Below are 22,642 nucleotides of genomic sequence, written 5' to 3'. Positions count from 1 at the left end.
ATAACATGCAAATGTATTCATAGATTGTACACGGTAACAGTCCATCCAAAATATATAATGATAGTCCTTCACAGTAATTTTTAGGTAAAGTCAGTATATCTCGGCTAATACCGTTAAACTTAGTATAATTCTCTGTTCGATACCATGACAAGTCCCTTGCGCCCATAGGTATTGGAGAAACACAGTAACTGCAAACCCACACCACTGGTAGAAAATCTATGACAGAAGATAATGCACATCTCTTCTCTTACATTTGCAGCATTGGAAATTGACCCCAAAGTACTTGACTTTTAACGAATAGTAGTTGTGCCAATTTTGTACATGTATATGAGGTTGTCACTGGCAAGGTAGAGGTGGAGGAGACATTGAAAGCTTGTAATTCTTGATCCAAGCTAACAAACAAGTTCCAAATCCATCTATTTACAAATAGACGGGAGGCAAAGGCTCTCTTTGGTGTGTCATGATTCTCCTATTCGGTGGCTTTCATCAAGCTGAAGCCTTAAGCATGAAAGAAAGCTCATTGAATGCAGGAATCAACAAATACAATACAATACAATCAAAAGATGAAGAATGTAAAGAAAAGAGAAAAGTAGCTATGCATACAAAATTATTAAAATCTACTATTCATTTTACTGTACTGTTAAATATATAAAAAGCTTATAACGTTGGTGTTCTGCAGCTTTTCCCAGCAGGTCAGGGCCCTCAGACAGGAGGCAGAGATGGGGCCGCGTCATCATGCAGGTCTCCAGTCACTGTACAGTCCATCAAGAGAAATGCTTCAATTACTTACCGGTAATTGCATTGCTCTGAGTCCTACTCCCTCGCTTCCCTTACTTACAAAATTGAGGCATCCCTGCCTCACCAGACACCCGTACCCACGTGATTTGTCATGTGGGGACTATATATAGCCCCCAGCCCCCTCAAACCTCCTGTAATGGGAAACAACCTTTACAACGCAACTTTTACAACGAACTACCATTACAACGAAATTTTTACAACGCAAAAACCATTACAACGCATGTATTTACAACGCATTTTTTACAACGCAGGTACCTTTACAACGCATACCATTACAACGTAAGTATTGGTAAGTATATAATTATATTTTAAATATTATATGTTTGAGTTTTTTTAAGGGGTATTTTTAGGGTTCAGGGTCAGTTTTTAGTTTTTGGGTAAAGGGGTATTTTTAGGGTTCAGGGTCAGTTTTCAGTTTTTGGGTAAAGGGGTATTTTTAGGGTTCAGGGTCAGTTTTCAGTTTTTGGGTAAAGGGGTATTTTTAGGGTTCAGGGTCAGTTTTCAGTTTTTGGGTAAAGGGGTATTTTTAGGGTTCAGGGTCAGTTTTGGGTTTTTGGGTAAAGGGGTATTTTTAGGGTTCAGGGTGAGTTTTGGGTTTTTGGGTAAAGGGGTATTTTTAGGGTTCAGGGTCAGTTTTTGGGTTTTTGGGTAAAGTGGTATTTTTAGGGTTCAGGGTCAGTTTTGGGTTTTTGGGTAAAGGGGTATTTTTAGGGTTCATGGTCAGTTTTTAGTTTTTGGGTAAAGGGGTATTTTTAGGGTTCAGGGTCAGTTTTCAGTTTTTGGGTAAAGGGGTATTTTTAGGGTTCAGGGTCAGTTTTCAGTTTTTGGGTAAAGGGGTATTTTTAGGGTTCAGGGTCAGTTTCCAGTTTTTGGGTAAAGGGGTATTTTTAGGGTTCAGGGTCAGTTTTGGGTTTTTGGGTAAAGGGGTATTTTTAGGGTTCAGGGTCAGTTTTGGGTTTTTGGGTAAAGGGGTATTTTTAGGGTTCAGGGTAAGTTTTGGGTTTTTGGGTAAAGGGGTATTTTTAGGGTTCAGGGTCAGTTTTGGGTTTTTGGGTAAAGTGGTATTTTTAGGGTTCAGGGTCAGTTTTGGGTTTTTGGGTAAAGGGGTATTTTTTTTAATTATTATATTATTTATTAAATATAATATATTATTTATATAATAATACAGGGGTATTTTTTTTTTAATTATTATATTTATTAAATATAATATATTATTTATATACAAGGTAAAAATTAAATACAATTAAATTTAAATTACACTTAATTAAAATTGATTAAATAAAATAAAATTAATTAAATTAATTAAAATTAAATAAATTAAATTAAATTATATTAATTTTTTTTAAATTATTATATTATTTATTAAATATAATATATTATTTATATACAGGGTAAAAATTAAATACAATTAAATTTAAATTACACTTAATTAAAATTGATTAAATTAAATAAAATTAATTAAATTAATTAAAATTAATTAAATTAAATTAAATTATATTAATTTTAATTAAATTACGTTTAAAAAAATATTATAAAATTACCAATATTTACGTTGTAATGGTATGCGTTGTAAAGGTATTTTCGTTGTAAATACGTGCGTTGTAATGGTACATCGTTGTAATAGATCCTGCGTTGTAAAAACTGTGTTGTAATGGTAGGCGTTGTAAAAGTATGCGTTGTAACGTCATACATCCTCCTGTAATACCACACAGATCGAAACCATACCAAAAGGTTGGCCTGGACCATCAGGGAGAGAGGGAGGGATGTAAGTAAGGGAAGCGAGGGAGTAGGACTCAGAGTAATGCAATTACCGGCAAGTAATTGAAGCATTACCTCATCGTCCCTCCCTCGCTTCCCTTCCTTACAAAATTGAGATGTACAAAGCCAAACAGGACAACCAAAGAAGGTATGCAAAAATAGGTTTATTAAAAAACACAGAAGACCAGGGAAAAACCACTATTCAGGAACCACAGTGGAAAGAACCCTGTGTCCAACGACATCAGCACAGTCAACCTCCTGTCCAATCCTGTAATGAGAGGCAAATGTCAGCGGGGAAGCCCAGGTGGCAGCCCGGCAGATCTCTGAAATGGAAGCCCCTTGGACCTCCGCACAGGATGCAGCCATGGAGCGAGTGGAACAACCCTGAACCCCCAAAGGAGAAAGGGGCCCCCACTCCTTGTAAACCAAAGAAATCAGCGAACGAACCCAACGACTCAAGGAAGGAGTAGAAGGACGCAAACCCCGATTCACAGGACCAAAATTAACAAAAAGGGAATCCGAGAGACGGAAAGGAGCGACCCGCTCCAAATAGATCAGGAGAGCCCTCCTAACATCCAAAGAGTGAAGCCGCACCTCAGACTCCGAGGACGGGGAATCAAAAAAGGAAGGAAGAACCAACTCCTGATCCCTGTGGAACTGAGAGTCCACTTTAGGACGAAAGGAAAGAATCGGCAGCATCACGATCCTGTCCTCAAAAACCCGACAAAAAGGGTGCTTGGAAGAAAGAGCACCCAGCTCACCCAGGCGGCGAGCAGACGAAATGGCCACCAAAAAGAAAGTCTTCAAGGACAACAGGCGCAGATCCACAGAAAGCAACGGCTCAAAGGGAGAGGACATCAAGGCGTCCAAGACCAGAGACAGATCCCAGGTTGGAAAATGCCTCCGAGGGGTAGGAAGAACATTACCCAAACCCTTAAAAAGGTGACTGACCAACCCCTCAGAATCCGAGAGATTGCCCCAAGAGCTCCTAAACGCCCTAATCGCAGCCCATTGCAAACGAAGGGAAGACACCTTCAAGCCCAAGGAAGCACCCTCCTGAAGAAACAGCATCACCTCAAACAAAGAAGAGGAAGTAGGGTCCAAACCCTTGACAAGACACCACCGACTGAAAGAACGCCAGTGCCGCAGGTAAGACTTGTTGGTCGAAGTGCGCCTTGCCGCCTTCAGAGTAGAGGTCAAACCAGCCGGAACCCCTTGTCGCAGAAGACCTAAGCGTTCAACCTCCAAGCCGCCAAGCGCATCCGGCCCAGAACATCCTGTTGTAGCGCCGGGAAGACCAAAAGGGGAGGAGACAGAGGCAGCAACCACTCCACCTCCGATCTCAACTCCGCCAGGAGAGGAAACCAGGAGGCACGAGGCCATGCCGGAGCCACCAGAATCACAGAAGCCCCCGAGGACCGGACCCGTAGTAGGAAGCGGAGAAGAAGGGGTAAAGGAGGAAACGCATACAGAAGCCCGCGGGGCCAAGGGCAGGAGAGAGCATCCACCGCCCAGGCCGACCCCTCCCGACAGCGGGAGACAAACCGGGACACCAAGGCATTTCCCACAGCCGCAAAGAGGTCCACCATTGGAACACCCCAACACAACGTCAGAGCAACAAACAACTCCCGACGAAGGCAGAAATCCACAGAAGACGGAATGGCCCTGCTAAGGGCATCCGCCCGGGAATTGGACACCCTCCGAATATGGATCGCCAAGAGCACCAACAGATGAGTTTCTGCCCACACAAACAACCGACTCGCTACAAGGGCCAGAGAAGAGGACCTCGTCCTCCCCTGCCTGTTGACGTAAGCCATGGCAGTGATGTTGTCCGTCCTGACCAGGACCACGGAACCCTGCAGAAACTGGGAGAAGGCCATCAGAGCCAAACGGACAGCCTCCAACTCCCTCCAGTTCGACGACATCCTGCTCTGAGCGGGAGACCAGAAACCCCTGGACTGATGAATCCCCAGCCAGGCCCCCCATCCCGAGAGACTGGCATCGGTGGTCACCACAACCGGAGCCGGAGGAGAGAGAGAGACACCCTTCAGCAAATGACCTCGAACCAGCCACCAACCCAGAGACGACCTGATCTGAGGGGAAACCGGGATCGGAGAAGAGAGGGGAAGGCAATGGGGAGACCAATGCTCCAGAACATGAGCCATCAGAGTGTGCAAATGGAATCTGGCCCAAGGAACCAGAAAAACTGTGGCTGCCATATCCCCCTGAACCTGAAGCCAACGTGCCGCCACCTGCAGAAGAGATAGGATGTGAGATTGAATCTTGGCCACCAGAGCGTCGGGAAGAGTGACCACCCCCAAATCGGTCCGAAACATGGCTCCAATGAAGAGACGATCCTGGGATGGAACAAGGAATGACTTGCCCAGATTGACAAGAAAGCCGTGCTCCCTCAAAACGGCCAGCACCATGTCTGTGTGATCGAGTGTCAACTGGAAAGAGGGAGCATGAACCAACCAGTCGTCCAGATATGGGTGGAGAAATATCCCCCGACAGTGGACCAGGGCCACCAAAGGGGCCAAAAGCTTGGTGAAGACCCGAGGGGCGGACTTCAGCCCAAATGGCAAAACCGCAAACTGGAAGTGGAAGCTGCCAATCGCAAAACGAAGAAACTGCTGATGAGTCCGAGCCACAGGAACGTGAAGGTAGGCGTCCTGTAAATCGATAGACGTCATGAAGTCCCGGACCCCCACCAACAGGATGATGGACTGCAAAGTCACCATCTTGAAGTGGACGGTCCAAACCCAACCATTCACCCTCTTCAGGTCCAGAACCGGCCGGAATCCCCCTGACACCTTCTGGACCAGAAACAAAATGGAATAACATCCCAGACCTCGCTGAGCCAGCGGGACCGGAACGATCGCTTTCGTCGACAGAAGATCCCGAACCCCCTCCAGCAGAGCCTCCTTCTTGGTCGGAGACTTGGGGATAGGAGTAAGGATGGTGCCCAGCCAGGTGGAACTGCGACAAAGTCTACAAGATAGCCTCTCCTGAGCTCTCCTGGCTATCTTGTCAATGCCCAGAGATCCCTTACATCCAGCTGCCAAGCGTCCAGGAAAGACATCAGCCTCCCGCCCACAGGACTTGCGGGCGAAACACAGTCGACGTCAGGACTTCCTCTTGAAGGTATCCGCCGGAAGCTTGGGACCAGGCAAGGCCGAAGATTTCCCGGGCCTGAACCGGCGTTGACAAGCAGAAAAGTTCTTGGAGGACTGGCGGGAAGACAAAGGACGCAGAGGAGGAAGGAGCCGGATTCCAAAAACGGCGAGAACCAGAGGCAGACGCCTTGCCCTTGTAAGGCAGAGCATGCTTACGGTCCTTGAAGGCCTTAGTGATCATACTATCCAGCTGGTCACCAAAGAGCATCCTGCCATCAAAGGGGATCTTAAGGAGCGAGGACTTCTCCGAAGAATCAGCCTTCCAGTCACGCATCCATAAGTTCCGACGAGCCAATTCCAAGGAGCAAGAGGCCATGACCGCAGACCGAAGCACATCCGAAGAGACGTCAGCCAAGAGCTTAGCCTGTTGCTCCATGTGAACAAGCAAGCCAGAGCAGTCCGTCTCCTCCTGAATAGTCGTGGCCAGTTTGCCAAAGTCAGACACCAAGGACTGCGCCGCGTACGCCGAGTAGATGCCAGAACGCAAAGACAAATTCCCAGCGGAAAAGGCTTTCTTCAGAGCACCATCCACATTCTTATCAGTGGCATCCGAAGGCGAACAATCTTCAGGGTTGAGAGAAGTGCGACCAATAAGAGTGGCCAACATGGCATCCACCTTCACAGAGTGAGGAAGAGAGACCTCCCCCTCCTCCAGGGAATAAAGTTTCTGCAAAAAGCGAGGAACAGAGGCGCGTTCAAGGTCCCGCCATTCTCCCGAAATCAAGTCTTTGATGCGCCATGAAAGGGCATAGCGAGCGCAGGAGGCTTAACATATTGGGGGGAAATGTCCTCAGACCCCACGGGAGCAGCAAAAGGAGAAAATCCCAAGTTCTCCCTGATGTGTTGGAGAATAGCAGGCACCTCCTCCCTACACACAAACTTCCCTGAAGACGTAGAAGGCATGGCAGAGTCCGAAGAAGAAGAGGAGTCCTCAGAGGGAGAGTCCACCGGACCCCCCGCAGCACGAGAAGACCAGCGCCTTGTCTTAGCACCTCTCGCCACCAGGGCACGAGACACAGCAGCCTCAATCATGGACTGCACCTCAGAAGCAGACAGGAGGGCAGAAGAATCCACCGGACCCTGGGACCTGGTCCGATGAGCCGGGACAGGCACCGCATCATCATCAGAGGAAGACAAAACTCTCAAGCGCTTAGAAGTCCGCTTAGCCATAATGCAACTGACAGTTCGAACAGTCGAGGCAAGCACTTAAATAACGTGTATCACAGCCCCAGCTGTGAGACAACCAATAGAATTAAAAATCCACGAGGCCACCAATGAAAAACCTGTAAAAATAGAAACCAATCATAAAAACTGAAAATCGTAATAAAAACGGCCCCAAATGAGGCCCCTACCGTAAAGGAGCATCGGAACAGCCAGCCGAGAAGCCACAGCATATCCGCCAGCCGCCGTCTCCCATTCCGGGCCCCTGAACCGGAACTACAGCCCCAGCCACTCAGGGCCTGTGACTCCGTCACCCGGAACCCGACCGTCCAGCCGCCGAGAAGTGCACGCAACTCCAGAAACGCGGTGGGGAAGGCTCGCGCACACCAGGCCGGCGTCGCCAGACCTAGCAGGCAACAGTAAGTGAGGGAGAAGCCCTCCAATCGAAGAAAAGACCGCAGCACCGCAGAACGGCCAGCACGTGGGACGCGCGTCACACAATGGTAAGACAAAAAATAACAGGAGGTTTGAGGTGGCTGGGGGCTATATATAGTCCCCACGTGACAAATCATGTGGGTACGGGTGTCTGGTGAGGCAGGGATGCCTCAATTTTGTAAGGAAGGGAAGCGAGGGAGGGACGATGAGGTAATGATTCCAGTCTCCCAATTCTAGACATACACCTAAGCAATCCTGGAGTCTGTTCTGCCCCTTACTTGCAACAAGAACTTTTCTTGTTGCAAGTACTACCTCACCTCAAGACAACAAGGTCAGGTAATCTACAGTGTGTCATCACACAGAGTAAAACCACTAACAACGATTGCTGTGAATTTTCAAGCCAGTGAAATACTTGCCCACCCGTGTCACCTCCGACTTTCACTTCAAAGGCAGACAAGGATCACTCACAGATACTGTGAAACCACCAAGAAAATCTCAGGCTGCAGTTGTTACAAAGTTACGAAGGCTATATCTTTTTTCTTTAAAGATGAACTTTCCTCCTTGCCATCAGGACCGGACTGAGGAACCAAAAGTAGTCCTGGCAAAAATGCTCAAATTATTCCCAGGCCCTTCATCTCGTTGCACATTCTCTTTCCATCCATCCAGTCTCTGTGATAATAACCTGATGTAAAATCACAGCGTATCTCCTTTCTCTTTTTCAGCTTTTCTGATGTTTGCTCTCCCTTGGTCTTTTTCATTGTTGATACATGATACAGAGGTGACAAAGCACACGCGCTCCCAAATAGGAATCAGTTCTTAAGCTGTCAGCAAGTGTGCATGGCTTGTAAAATGTCAAAGTGGCCGTCAAAAGTGAATCTTTTCAGAGTTTACAAATAGGTGTGTCCTGGAGATCTCCCAGCCCCTTTGTTCTTTCCTTGAGAGAAATCATTAAGAATTAAGGAGGCACATTTTGTCATAGGGCAGACTTCAAGATAGAATTCTATATCACACAAACTCGTGCAACATTGTCAGAAGGTAAAAGACCACCCAATGGTAACTGCTCAGTGAGATGATACTGAAGCAGAGGCATGAACCATCACTTAAGAGGTCAAACACTGAACAAACTGAACATTTGACAAATTCGAGTGCATAACCTCAACACCTGATTGCCCCCAGTCAAGCCCACATCCTTGACAGGGTTCAGCAAGATGTGTAACCCGAAACTTAGGTAGGTAGGCACAAATCACATACAAAAAAATCTGGCGAAACTTAACGACACATTAAGAAAGTTTTCACTGGTTGGCGTGAAGGAGGAAATAGGACGAAAGGAGCATTTCTTAGGACCAGTTCCGAAAATAAGGCAAGGAAGTTTATTAATGAAAAGGCATGGTTCAATGGTCCTTCTACACTTAACGCGTAACCATAAAGTCATGTTGGTACTGAATGGCATTGCATTCAGAACGTTTTCAGGAATATGTGGATTAGCGCGGTACTGCTTTTGTTTGGAGACCATTTCAAGCAATTACATGGTTCTGCTTCTCATCAGTAGAAATTTGAGTGTGCGCAGACCCACAGCGAAAACATATTGTGAGAGATTACCTGATGTCACAATACCCGTCCCACAATGACAGAAGTGCTGCTTCCTTGCATAAGAAGATACCCGACTGAGTACTGTGTGTTGTAGAATAGAGTAGTGGTATGTTTCCTGAGGATTGTAACATTGTGATCATTTTAGTGGCCAGCAACAAGGACCAATGTTGTCCTCAAGCCTGGGTTTCACGTCTAAACACGCCCAGAGTAGGTGAGCACCCAATCCATTATTGGAACAATCTTTGCTGAGTGGCATGCTAGCCTGAGAAAAGAAAATTCCCATCAGAAAATGACATAGAATACTTTCACCATTCCAGAGAGGTAGGCAGCTGTTGATGCAGTCTGGTGGATTTGTCAAGATGGCTTAATTTTTTGATCTTCCTTTGCTCCTGGGTAACCACTCTATCTGCCTCGACTTCAAGCTCGTGCAAATTGATAACTGAAGAGGGGATATTATAAGGTCAACAGAAGAAAGAAAATTATTAAAAGGTGGACTCTCCAGGGCACAAAGCTTCTCATAATCTTTATTCATTAAGCCTTCATCTTCTCTAGAGGAACTGCTCTCACTGATGATGTGCCTAACACTACTATTTTGAACGAGAGCCTTATCCAACAGTGTGACTGACTCCTTGTTTAGATTCATTACACTCAGATGGAGCGAGGGGGAGTGGACATAATCCTTTCTGGCTTGCATGTCTTTGAAAACTAGTTTTTAAGATCTGGCAGAAATTAATCATAACTCCAGATGTGGAAATAACTGCACGCCCAGTCATCGAAATGCACTATCCTCCACTGTATGTACTTTCTGACAAGTATGCACTGAAGGAAAGTGGCAGCACCGAGAGAGGCATTAATATTGATACATATTCATGGTGTGTTTTCATATTGGACTATGAGATCTAGCAAACGCAGTCACGTGCCTTCCCTTATTCTGGGAAGATGTGAGTCAAAATCATTAACTGAAATTGTTCATTTTATCACTATTTGTTTAGTCAACCAGACCCTATGATAGACATGAACTTACTCTTTTCCTTTCGACTGTGAAAAGCATCACAAATAAGACATTATGTTCATGCCACAGAGACATTAACCTTCCTTCCTCGAGCAATGTACTCGCCTGGTATGATGTCTACAGATGTAAGGTGTCCTCCATTCTGAAGAAGATTTAAAAAAGAGGAGACAGAAGGGTAAAGACACGCTTGTCAGTTGTCTCCAGGACCTTCGTGCTTACATCAATAGGCTCTCAATCCTTTTAGAAAAGGCTTGTATGAGAGAAGATCTTGATTTAATGTATTTGCTCAGGCCCACCATGGAGCAATTCGTTTGCTTACATAGCCTCCCTAGAAAGCTTTTATTCAAAATAAAAGTGATACGCAGCTGCTGTTAATCAAATTGATAATAACCTGATACAAAGTCACAGAGGCTGTAGCTGCTTTCCACTGCATTTCAAAGGTGTCCAGGTTCATGAATACAGTCCTGGTTTGGACTGCGCTGGATTATACTGCCAGGGTAATTTTTTTTTTCTACATGTAATTCACTACTACAGCATTCAAATGAAAATTACACTGTATTTGTGTTTTCTTATTTCTCCCCAGAAACAGAGAATCAAAACCTCAGAGCCAAAAATGGCAAAAAAAAACTCCCTGAGAAAGAACAAGTAATATAATTTAAAGCCAAGCAATGTGCACTTAAGAACTACAGCAGTATAAAAACATAAAATGACAAACAATTAAAATTTTGCAGCTTATTCTAAATTCTCTTTGTAAATTATGGTATATACAGAAATCCTGTTTTTACAGAGATACCCTATTAACTGTGAGGAAAGCAGTTTATTGTATGCTGTGGTTGAAGACCTCACCGTGCAAAAATTCACTAAACCGTCTTGGGTCCAGTCATACTTGTTTGTAAACGCTTAGCTCAACCCTGGGTAGTTGTGACTTCCAGCAAGCAGGTTTTAACAAAGGAACAAGGGCAAAGCATTTAGAACTACCAAACAAATTGAATAAGATAGAAGCACAACACAAAGGAAACCCAACACCACTTTATAAAACTAGAACTCTTATATGACTTTTTAGACCACAAAACAAACAAAACCTACCAGAGGATTCCGGAGATATAAATTATAAACCAAATCAAAAATCACAGTTTTCAATCCCTGAGGGCTATTGCCTTGCACGACAGGACAGAATAGGCCGAGTTGGTGGTGGCCTGGCTATCCTGTACAAGGACAGGTTTCACTGTTACACCATACCTCTCTCTGATCCTAAGGATGTGCTCCAAGTATTAAACTTTTCACTGTCTGATCATTCTAATCCTGCGTTCAATGGGATCCTGCTCTATCGGCCTCACGGCCCTAGAGCAGATTTTGGGCTGAAATTGTTTCAGATTTTAGAACCTTATTTTGGTCGCCATAATTTAACGATTCTAGGTGATTTTAATTTTCACCTGGAGTTGTTGGAGGCTAATGATACCATCTCCCTTCTGGAAGTTTTGTCGGCATGTGGACTCACCCAACTGGTGAAAGGTCCCACTCATCAAGCCGGACATACGCTCGATGGAATTTTTTCCAATGATCAAAGGCTGACAGTTACCAACTCCCTCCATCTCTCATGGTCGGATCATTTGGCCGTTCCTTTTGGTCTGACTTATCCGACCCAGAACACAGCTAGAAGGATTCCGGGCACTATGGAAATACGTAGAAACCTTAAAAACATTAAGGAAGACTCTTTCCATCCGTGGATACCTAGTCTGTCCACCGCTCAGGAGATGGATGCCTCATCAGCGGTCTCACAATATGAAAAGACCATTTCGGAGGCCTTGGATCATCTGGCTCCTGCTAGGTCCTGCTATACAGCCAGGAAAAGACCCCCAGCTCCTTGGTTTTCCGAACAACTAAGGCTCTTTAGACAACAAGTAAGGAGACAAGAGCGCTTATGGCACTCTAGCTGGAACCTTAAGGACAGAGAAGCCCATAAGATCCTGCTTAAAAGATATAAACTGGAAGTGATTAAGACCAAACAGGAGTACTTTACGGCCTTCACTTCCTCACTCTCGTCTCCTAAAGAGCTTTTCAGGATTGTTGATTCCCTCACTTCTCTCCAGACTCCAGACCCGGTGGTTGCCTCCCAGGGGCTCTGTAACAAAATAGCCTCTTTCTTTCAGTCCAAAATATTGGACATTCATAGTGCTTTGGAGTCCCAAAGATCTTCCACCGCTGCGCCTCCGGTGTCCGCTATCTTGGATCCTAACGGTGTTGTTTCCCCTCGGCTCATAGGTCTTGATTCCTTTCCCCCTCTCTCTTACCAAGATCTTGAGATCCTCCTTAACAAAATTAAATCTGGATCTCCGTTAGATGTCTGTCCGCTAAAGATCCTAAAGCAGTGCAGAGAATCCCTCCTTCCCCCTCTGGTTGACATCATGAATAGGTCGATGGAGGCGGGCGTCTTTCCCCAGCAATGGAAAAAGGCTGTGGTAAAACCTTTGCTCAAGAAGCCTTCTCTTGACCCTGGGGTATTAAAAAACTTTCGCCCCATTTCTCTGCTCCCGGCTCCTGCAAAGATGTTAGAAGCCCACCTAAATAAACATCTTGCTGCATTCGTGGAGAACTCCGGCTGCTTGGATCTTTCCCAGCATGGATTCAGGAGGGAACATAGCACCGAGTCTGCCCTCACCATAGTGCTTGACAACATCCGCACACGGGTTGATGGGGGACAGACCTCCCTCCTGATCCTTTTAGACCTCACGGCTGCTTTCGATACCCTTTCTCCCTCAGTCTTAACATCCCGACTGAGGGACATTGGAGTTCGGGGGGCGGCCCTGGGACTCCTTTCCTCTTTTCTCGATCATAGAGAGCAAAGGGTGATGCTGGGTCAGTTTCTATCTCCATCCCTGTCTGTGCATTGTGGGGTCCCTCAAGGGTCACCGCTTAGTCCTACCCTTTTCAATATCTATGTGACCCCCCTTGCCAGACTTATTAGATCTTATGGGATGGAGGTAGTCTCCTATGCGGACGACACCCAGATCCTCGTCTCTCTCTCCCAGTCAGTTACGTCGACTGCCGCCAACTTTAGATCTTGTATGGAGGCAGTCGGCCAATGGATGATTCACAATTCATTGAAACTGAACGGGGAGAAGACTGAGGTGATAGTGTTTGGAGGAAGGGATGATATTTGGTCCGCTGAATGGTGGCCGGACTCATTGGGTGCCTGTCCGGATCCTACATCCTCAGCTAAAAACCTGGGGGTCATGATCGATCCTATCCTTAGCATGTGCCAACAGGTCAACAGGACTGTATCGACCTGTTGGGGGATCATCCACATTCTAAGGAAAATCAGGCACTATCTGTCCTTACAGGCAAGAAAGCAACTGGCTGTTGCCCTGTTGGGCTCGCGTCTGGACTATTGCAACGCGTTGTATGCTGGACTTAATAAGTGCCAGCTGCAGCGCTTGCAGGTAGTTCAGAACGCAGCAGCCAGATTTGTTCTCGATCTACCCCGACGTGCCTCTGCCATCGATGCTCGGAAGCAGCTGCATTGGCTTCGCGTTGTGGACCGCATCCTCTTCAAGTCCATGTGCATGGTCTACAAGGCTTTAGCTAAAACCAGCCCCACTGGTATTGGATCCATTCTGTCCTATTATAATCCCGGTAGGAACCTCCGGTCCTCAAATAGACTCCTCCTTTCCATTCCCCGCGTTCGGAAGACCAGATGGGGTGGCAAGGCTTTTTCCAATCTGGCCCCTAAATGGTGGAATGCTCTCCCTCTTGAGGTTAGGTCTCTCCCCACTCTTCAAGCCTTCAGATCTGCCCTAAAGATCCATCTCTTTGTACGTGCCTACCTGTTGTAGTGCTGCTCTAATTTGCTGATCTTTTTTTGATAGGCGCCTTGACACCTTCGGGTTGAGTATGCGCAATACAAATCGCTTAATAAATAATAAATAAATAAATGCAAATGAGCAGTGGCAACTACCACAGTCGGCGGTTACCTTGAAAACTTTTTATACAGTTGTGTTCGGGTACACCGGCCTGCTTTGGGCAACCAACTCCAGCAAGGAACAAATCACAAGGGCCATTAATACTCAGCAAGACACTTATATTGCAGTCAAAGCAGTCTCCAGTCCAGTTCCAGGATCTATAGCCAAACCGCCATAGACCTCAATGAAGTGGCCCTGATGCAAGGGATACAGGATGCTAATCCAGTCAAAGGGGGTCTTCCTTGAGCCACCCCTTAAGTCCACAACCACAGTGGGGCAACTTTGGCCACAGAAGTCGATGTCCCTCGAAGTCCTGCCAAAAAGCAGTTGCCACTGATCTATTGGTCTCCAGTCACTGAGAAACCAGTGGTTCCCTTTAACTGCCGTTAGTGTCTGTCTTGGGTGACCAAACCGCACTTTGACGACTCTCCCGGGTCCAGCAGATCTGGGTTCTTTTGAGTGTGGGGTAGGGTCTCCTGAGCTGTGCTTTGGCGGTCAGCGGCGATCAAGCAAATATAGCTCCCAATTCACTAAGGTGGCTTTTTCAGCTTTTGTAGCCCTTGAGTTGTAACAGGAAGTCAGTCAGGTGACTCATGGAGTTCAGCTCTTCTGTTTGGACCTCAGGAATGACTTTTCCTCTAGCAGGGCACCACATACACAGACCTCTTTTGCTAACCTTAGTTCAGCAGGTGTTGTCCAGTCTTTGGTGCAGCCTCTCTTTGCCGCATCCAGTGAACAGCAGGCTAGTCCTTCTTTGGCCCTCTCTCTGGTGCAGACATGATTTGAGGTCTGGGTGCCACTTTTATGCCCACAACTTGCCATCTGGGATGCAGTGATTACTAGCCAATGAGCTAACATGTCCCATTCCTTTTGGATGATGACTTCCTGCAATGTGTGGCAGCTAGCTATCCCAGACTGCAATATTATGCCCACTTCCACGATGGCAGAACCCTTCTCCCGGTGTGTGAGGCTTGGTAGCCACCCCTACAGGGGTGGCTACCTGGGGGACACACGCCCATGGGACAACGGTCCTGGAAACTGTTTTCTCGTCCTTTTCCCTGATCCTAACCTGTCTACCAGAGCAAAAGAGCAGCACCTCTCGGGTGTGTCCACCTTTTGTCCTTCACAGGTGGCTTCTCCTTTCGAGCTCGCCATTTGGACTCACAACCTGTGAGGCTCCTCGCCATGGAGAGGTAACACCTCTTCCAATGCCAGGCTTCTATTGTGTCCTTTCCTGGGAGTCACTCACACCTCTCCCCAGGAGGGCAGAAAGCTTTCACATGACCAGCAACTGTAACTGGCCACTGGACAATGTGAGCAAAAGAGTGGCAACTTTCTAAAGTTGCCTTATATTCAAAGGTTATATTACATCCGACTTGGGCATCAAGTCTGGTTTAATGTAACATTTGTTTCGATACCTTGAAGTACCAACATTAGTAGTCCCATTCAGAAGTTAGAACAGATGAGTCAGCATGTAACCCTATACTTATCAATGGGACTACTAACCTTTCTTCAATAATAACAACAATGTGTGTTTTTTACAGTGAGGACATATAGAAATATATATATTTTCTAAAATACATGTTTATTGCCATTTTGCATAATACAGTGTGTACATGTACAGTAGGGTAAGAGCAGCCACAGAGTAGTGGTAAAAGGTCACAACCTGTCAATAATATTATCAGATATCAAAGCGTCCACCTGCTTCGAATAGTTATTCTTTTGAAGGAGTGTCTGTGTGACTAGTTTCATTGCATACAATAAACAATCATATACAGTAAATCCTGTGTATGCCAGTTCTTAGTGCCGAGCAACGAGGAGCCCAACAGTACCCAGGGCAGAGGTGTGACAGTTCCGCAAGTTAGTACTCTTAGGTGCCCTACACATATGGTAGTTACCAGGAGTTGTGGTCAACATCATTGAAATACGATAAATGTGTAACATGTCACTCATACATGTTAGCCAAGGCAATAAAACACTAATCAAAGAAAAAGAAAAAAAAAGAGAAAGTCGCCCAGGGGGTACATCAGAAGATTCTATAGGGCGGGGTATGTTAGGAGATTCAGCAAGATGAGAAGTCTGCACAGTGTCTTGCCAGGTAGGTCAGGGTGGGAGCGCCACAATGTTAGTTCCGCTCAGCCCATCCGCCTGCCACGCCTCAGCCTACGGACTCCACACTGCTCCCATCTGGCTGCATGCTACCCATGTGGTCACCGGTTATTACAATGTTCCTGCTGTCCCAGACTCTAAGCATCTCCACCCATAAAGCGGCAATTGGGTGTCGCTGTATCCGACAGACATCTTCCCTGATCAGTGCCCTCTCCTCAGCTCTGGTCCAAGTATCTACGTCCCTGTCCCAGGAACCCACAGTTGGACCAGTCCCCACCCGTCACCTCATTGCTATGCATCATTTTGCTACGACTAAAGAAAGGTCAGTGAATCTAGGTCCATATGCATGAACACATTTTCCCATAGACACAGAATGGTTTAAACCCTTTGATACATCTGGCCCCTAGTGCCTACTTTGCACACTACTGGGTCTGGCAAATTGCCCCAGGAGACACGTCTAAGCAGTGCAGGGGAGTGAGCGGGCCAGCACCCCATTAAGCATGTGCACTAATTCAACATTCCGTCCATCATCTGTTCTTTTTTGCATCCCTAAAGCAAGTGTCTTCTAGGAGGGATGGGTTAAGGCGCCAAGTGGGCATCACTGGTGGCTCGGAAGTGGGGCGAATCAATATTAGTATGGGACAGTGATCGGATAATGTGCGCCCCAGGTATTGGGTATGTGTCACGTTCAGGACAAGACAGGGTGAACAGAGGAACTTGTCTATTCGTGTATGCAATCTATAGAGGTGAGAATATTAAGTCCTGACTATGTTGCTGTTTCCAAACATCTACAAGTCCCTAGTGAGCCTCCCAGTCGCAGAAACCCCTTGCGGTCCTGTATGTCACTGTTTCCATGTAAGGGCAGTGTGGACCTGTTCAGGTGAAGAGCCGTGGCGCAAATAAAGTCACCACCCACGATGAGATTATCTGCCACCAGGGTATATATATGAATATATATTGGATTGGACAATTAGACAACTGGGCCATTAGAGTCTTGAATCAAACATTTTAAAATACCTAGACGCCATATAACATAAATACAATCTGGAGCTATAATGGTAAAGAAAAAACACAACTGGATGTCCCCTGGCTGCACCCCTTCGTAACATCTGCAACATGACTTGCTATTGCACCACAAATTTAAAACGTGTTTCATCCGGGGCCCATCCACTCAGTTTCAGAATGATTAACCACTATAAAAAAACCTCTTAAATAAACAAATAATGGAATGATCCCTAGTTATTGTTTAGAAAATAATGTTGAAAATCCCATTACTGTTTTATTTATGTGACTGTGTGTTCCTGGATGGACTGTGGAACTAAAAAGATAATATCACTCTGTTAATACAATCCAATATATCTTCTATGAGGAATGATTTTGTACAGCCAACAGAATTGTTGCATTTCCCAATCAAACCAGAAAAGGTTCTATTCTATGTAAAGTTCCGGTTTCATTCTATTCAGTAGCTCTGGCTGTCACGAGAGAAAACATTACTAAGGAACGTAAAATGGAAAGTGCTTCTTGTTTGACTTATTACAATTGTTAGGCATAGGTGGGGCCATAAGTGGCAAGAGAAGAAGGCTCGAGTGGGTACTGATGCTCCTCGATACACACAAAGACATCGAAACACACGAGCCAGGCAGAGAACTTTCCAGAAACACATGGCACTCTCACCCCTGCAGCAGCCACTCAAGGCAATGTCACTCTCTGTGCATCGTTCCATCTCCCAGCCCTGCACGGTACTGATGCTCCCGGTCATTCGCTTGAAGCCTCGTAACTAATCACTGGACTGTGGCATGTTTTCATTCTTACATAAAACAAGAGGTTCAGATTTGGTAACACAGAGTTACAGTTACAACGCCATTTGCCATGCTATGTTTGAAGTTAGAGGTGCTGTATTGCTACCAATAAAAGGAATGCGTTGTAAGTAACTGGTCCTTGTTATGTGTGTTTGCGCCCCTATGCACACCAGTGTATTGTTGTGGCATTGGCACAGTGCATGTATGTGTCAGTATGTATTACCAGTGCAGGCATGTGTGTGTAGGCATTGTTGTACCTTTGCATGTACGCGGATGTTGGGTGTGTGGCCAGTGTGGGGGCATTCATATGAGGTCTCTATGTGTGCCTTGTGTTGTGATTTTGTGCATGCTTGTTGTCTGTGTGAGCACGTACGCCTATGATGCTGTCTGTGTAGTTATGTCATCCTTTATAATTGCTTTTTTGCGCACCTGTGTCGGTGCACAAACCACTGAGCCAACAAGATGGCTCAGTGAGTTTAACTTTTGCCTCTGGCGTGTTCTGCAAGTCACACGATTGGAACACGGCGAAGCTAACAACTCTACCATCCATCAGGTAGGGTCATGGAGTACTAATAAACTTGGTAATCGCACTTGTGACTTAAAGTGCAGAAATGTGGAGGAGAGCACTATGGCAAGGCGAGTTATCGTTATTGTAAGAAAGTCATACTACTGGCTTTATCAGAGCTTACTTCATGTAGGCTTTTGAAGGGTTGGGAATCATTCCAAACAGCAATGACCTGCACGGGCGGACGAAGGAGAGGATTCAGTCCTTTCTCCAGGCGCTTCTCCTACAAACGGCTCCGTGCAAGAAGATCCTCACCTGAATATTTATCAGTAAGGAGGGATGGGATGTCTGCGATTTTTGGCGGTGCGACCTCGCCATTTTGATACTTGTCTTTAAAATCCAGGGCTCGTCTGTCGTCTTCAAACAGACACTCGCAGGAGGACCACGGCGTTGTGTGCAGCTCTATTGCCCCTGAAACTGAATTCCGTCGGGCAAATACATTTCGAAATTCCCATATATGATCTTTAAATGAAGAGAAAAATGGAGAAAATAAGTTATGTTGCTCCAAAGCTACAAACGAAACAGCACAAGCAAACAAATTACACTGGCTCTTTCAACACATCTGTTTCATTGGTATGGACATCTGTTTCTACTTTCTATTTCCATAGTTTGTTCATAAGACGCAACAAATCAATCGGAGGTTGGTCGTCATTAGAAGACAGACTGATAATCAGTAACTCCCCTCTCAGCTTCCATCTGAACATAAGAAGTGACTGCCCTAGGGAAGACTGACTGGGGAAGAGTTCAAAAAGCAGATTAAAAAGAGAGCAAGCATTGATACAGAATAAGTAGCCTTAATAAAAGTGAATGGGCTTCTTTATTGATTGGCAAGTTTGTATGCGTGTTTGCATGTACAGCTAGTCAACGGGGGATGGGTCAGCATGTGTATGGATGGAGGATGAGCGCGTGACTGAGGATACATGGATAATTAACTACATGTATAATTAAGTACATGGATGGTTGAACAGATGGGTGAACGAGTGGATGATTACGTCGATGAGCGAGCGTGTTTGAGTTTGCTGCTCCTGCCACAGGCTCCCCTGCAGCCTCAGCCCCTAACTCAACATTTATTTATTTATATGTGTTTCTATAACGTCACTACCTGGGATGATATTGGAGCAGTTTACAAAGAATTTTTACTACATAAGCGAGATATGCTTATATAAAAAGAAAAAAATAAAGCAGGTAACAACTCAAGAAAAATGGGGAGAGTTTAGGAGGGGGTGGGCTGAGAGATTGATACATAAGTTGAGTAATTATCAACATGGACAACCCCCTTAAACCTATATGGGATCTGTATAACGTATTGGAAAAATATACAAAGTTCACACGGGGCTCATTTCTCTCACGTTAAAATCATAAATTTGCTCCTAAGTGAGTCCAACCAATCATTCATTTACATATGCTATTTGCAAAGTCATCCCCGATTTTTTGCCTTCTTTTGCTGAATTTGTTTTTGAAGGCACAAGGGCTCTGTGTGGTTTTCATTGCTAACCAGTGTTACGGTGCTTGTGCTCTCTCCTTCAAACATGGTAAAATTGGTTTACACCACATTGGCAAATTTAATTTACCTGTAAGTCCCTAGTAGATGGTTCTACATGTACCCAGGGCCTGTATTGTAATATAAATTAAATACTACTTGTGGGTTTGCAGGACTCATTGGGCCACCCACTAAAGTAGCCCTTTAAACATCTCTGGCCTGCCACTGCAGCATGTAGTGCAGTTTGAAACTGCCACAGGTATACTAGATATCAGGTTAAAAAAAATACTTTAGCCTTAAATAACTGACTTTGGGAGTAATATACGCTCATTTTTATTATTTTCCCTCATAGAACTCAATATCAGATTTACGGATTTTTTCCATGCAATCCATAGATGAAAGACATTTTGGGGAATTTGGAATACTATAACAGACCTATAACAGATGTATAGGAATATATAGTAGGTAACTATATGGTCTCGGTTGATTTACTTAAATGGGAACTTAGTTATAAAACAGAATTCATTTATAATATTTTTGTTAATATTTTTTTTGTAGCATCGGATGTCAGATAAAAATGCTGAAATATTCATGAGAAAAAATGAATAGTAATATCTGCATATCTTCGCCAGATATACTAAGTAAGCACTAAAAATCTTGTTGTGCGGAATTCTACTTACTATTATAAAACTTTATTAGATATTCCTAGTTAGCAATAATATTTTTCTGGATTTATCATTGACCTATCATAGCCCTCTGAGTTAGAAAAGACTCTCCATTAATACTACCAGCAATATATCTACTATGTTTCAAATCTATTGCTCCTACCCTTGAGATAGATATCACTGCTATCATTTCTGACACCACTATAATTTCTGATTTCACTTGGTGAAGGTCAATCTGTCCTGTGCGAGACTATAGACTGTAGTGTAACTCTTGAAATTACGTTTCTAGGTCATCGTGTGGCTTTTCCTGACAAAGACGCAGTTTGCATCGAAACACGCGTCAAAGATTTTTTTCTGCTACAACGAATCTTGTTGTATATGTAACTGTTTTTAAATAATGATACAAATGTATTGATGTATGTACAATTGTGTATAAGAGATTAAAAATAGAAGATTAACATGTACTATGAACTGTATTTTTTATGTTTTAATAAATTTATGTTTTTAAATTTATATAATTTTTTAAATTATTGTTTTGATTGTTACACTCAGTTTCTAGAATTGTTTACACCAGAAAGGCGTATATATCCATAGATCTATGACGTGTACAAATTTATGTAATTGCCTAGGGATATACATTACAGTTGATCAAGTATAACTGGACCTCCAGAGTCACTCTTCAGAGCACTACTGCCCCTGTGGACATTACCGAAGAATTACTTCCTAGCTCCACAGAAAACCGCCCTGCTGCTTGAGGACTACCTAGCTCCCCAGAAGAGAGCCCTGCTGCTACCAGAGGACTGCCCTGCTGCTTGAGGACCGCCTTGAACCCCAGAGGGCTACCCTGCTGCTTGAGGCCTGTTCTGATCTCTAAGAAGAAGAAGGGCCCTCTCCCTTCATTTCAGGCTACCTAAGTGACTCCAAGGGTCAGCTGGTTGACCTCCTATCGAGTTACGGGGACACAACAAGCTCCAGAGACCTCCCTGCAATTGCCCAGATGACCTGCTGCAATGGACCTGCTGGAGCCCTGTTGGTCTCTGCTAGAGTGAGTTCCTAATCTCAAAGAGGTGTCTCCCTATTCCCTGGACCCTTGGCTAGCATCGGTTGAGATCCTCCTGTGAAGAAAAGTGAAATTCTGAATGTTTGGTCTCTTCGTGAGCACAAACGGGCTAGTTCACACCAAGACTCTGCCAACCGCGATGACCGCTAGCATGAAGCTCTGGTGAGCTCAACTCTTCCAGCAAGCACAATGGAACAACTCCCTCATGACCTCCTAATTTTTCGGGATTAAACCTCCAATTATATGGGCATAACCATACTACACATTCATTTTACTTTCTCATTTTTTTAATTGAAATTATTTTCTCATTATATATTTCTTTTCATATCATTATTTTCAGTTTTAAAAGAATTTTCTCATCACAAAATACATTATTATCAGCAATAAATCATAATACAAAATTCATTATTCCTATATCAATACATACACTAATACACATATCACCAGGTAGAGAACTGAACCAAACATAACACTCTCGCTCACTCATACACAATCCCAACTTCATATATCCGGACTCGTTAACACGTTTTGTTGATTTTCTGTCTATTGCCCAATATATAACCACTATAATTAGTAGGATTTCACAAGGAATTGGTCAACGCGTTTCGGTGGAACGTAACAGTGATGGAAACCACCTTCATCAGGACCCGCCAGATATATCAAAATATGTTCTCTATATCCTGGAATTACTCTTCATTATATCTTCAATTTATCTTTTATGAGCCTCCAAAACTTTTCACAGATCACTCCAGATTCTAATAATGCAGCGACCACAGATCAGCTACCTTAAATATCTTTGTAGTGGAGGGGCAGAAACTTCAATCCTGTCTTGGTTTAACCACCATGGTTTTTTCAAGATTGACACTTAAATGTCTTGTTAGAACGGAAACATCTTATATTCTGTCTGTAAATGGCCCGTATAAGTGGCTCTCAGCGTTCTCGAATAATGTTATAACCTTAAGCTTTTTTCTTTTGTATTCCTTTTTGTATGTTAGTGTAGGAGAGTAGGGGCTGCTTCCTATGGTCACCCCCACTTTTTGCCCTGATTCACTGGTTTTTCGACTCTAGTGTGGCT

The 22,642-nt window shown here is 44.7% G+C and overlaps 1 protein-coding gene across 4 annotated transcripts in view; it reads right to left on the bottom strand.

Moving 5' to 3' along the window:
* SHLD2 (shieldin complex subunit 2) overlaps positions 1 to 22,642 on the bottom strand; it is a 1,059,977-nt gene that overhangs the window by 223,446 nt on the left and 813,889 nt on the right. For all 4 annotated transcript variants that reach the window (XM_078643303.1, XM_078643304.1, XM_078643305.1 and 1 more), the window contains one exon: positions 18,618 to 18,824. In XM_078643303.1, the coding sequence (XP_078499429.1) occupies positions 18,618 to 18,824 (207 nt within the window). The remainder of the gene's footprint in view (positions 1 to 18,617; positions 18,825 to 22,642) is intronic.

The sequence above is a fragment of the Lissotriton helveticus genome, chromosome 5_1, assembly GCF_964261635.1.
Source record: "Lissotriton helveticus chromosome 5_1, aLisHel1.1, whole genome shotgun sequence".
NCBI classification, from domain to species: Eukaryota; Metazoa; Chordata; class Amphibia; order Caudata; family Salamandridae; genus Lissotriton; species Lissotriton helveticus.
This window is presented reverse-complemented; position numbering and strand designations above follow the sequence as displayed.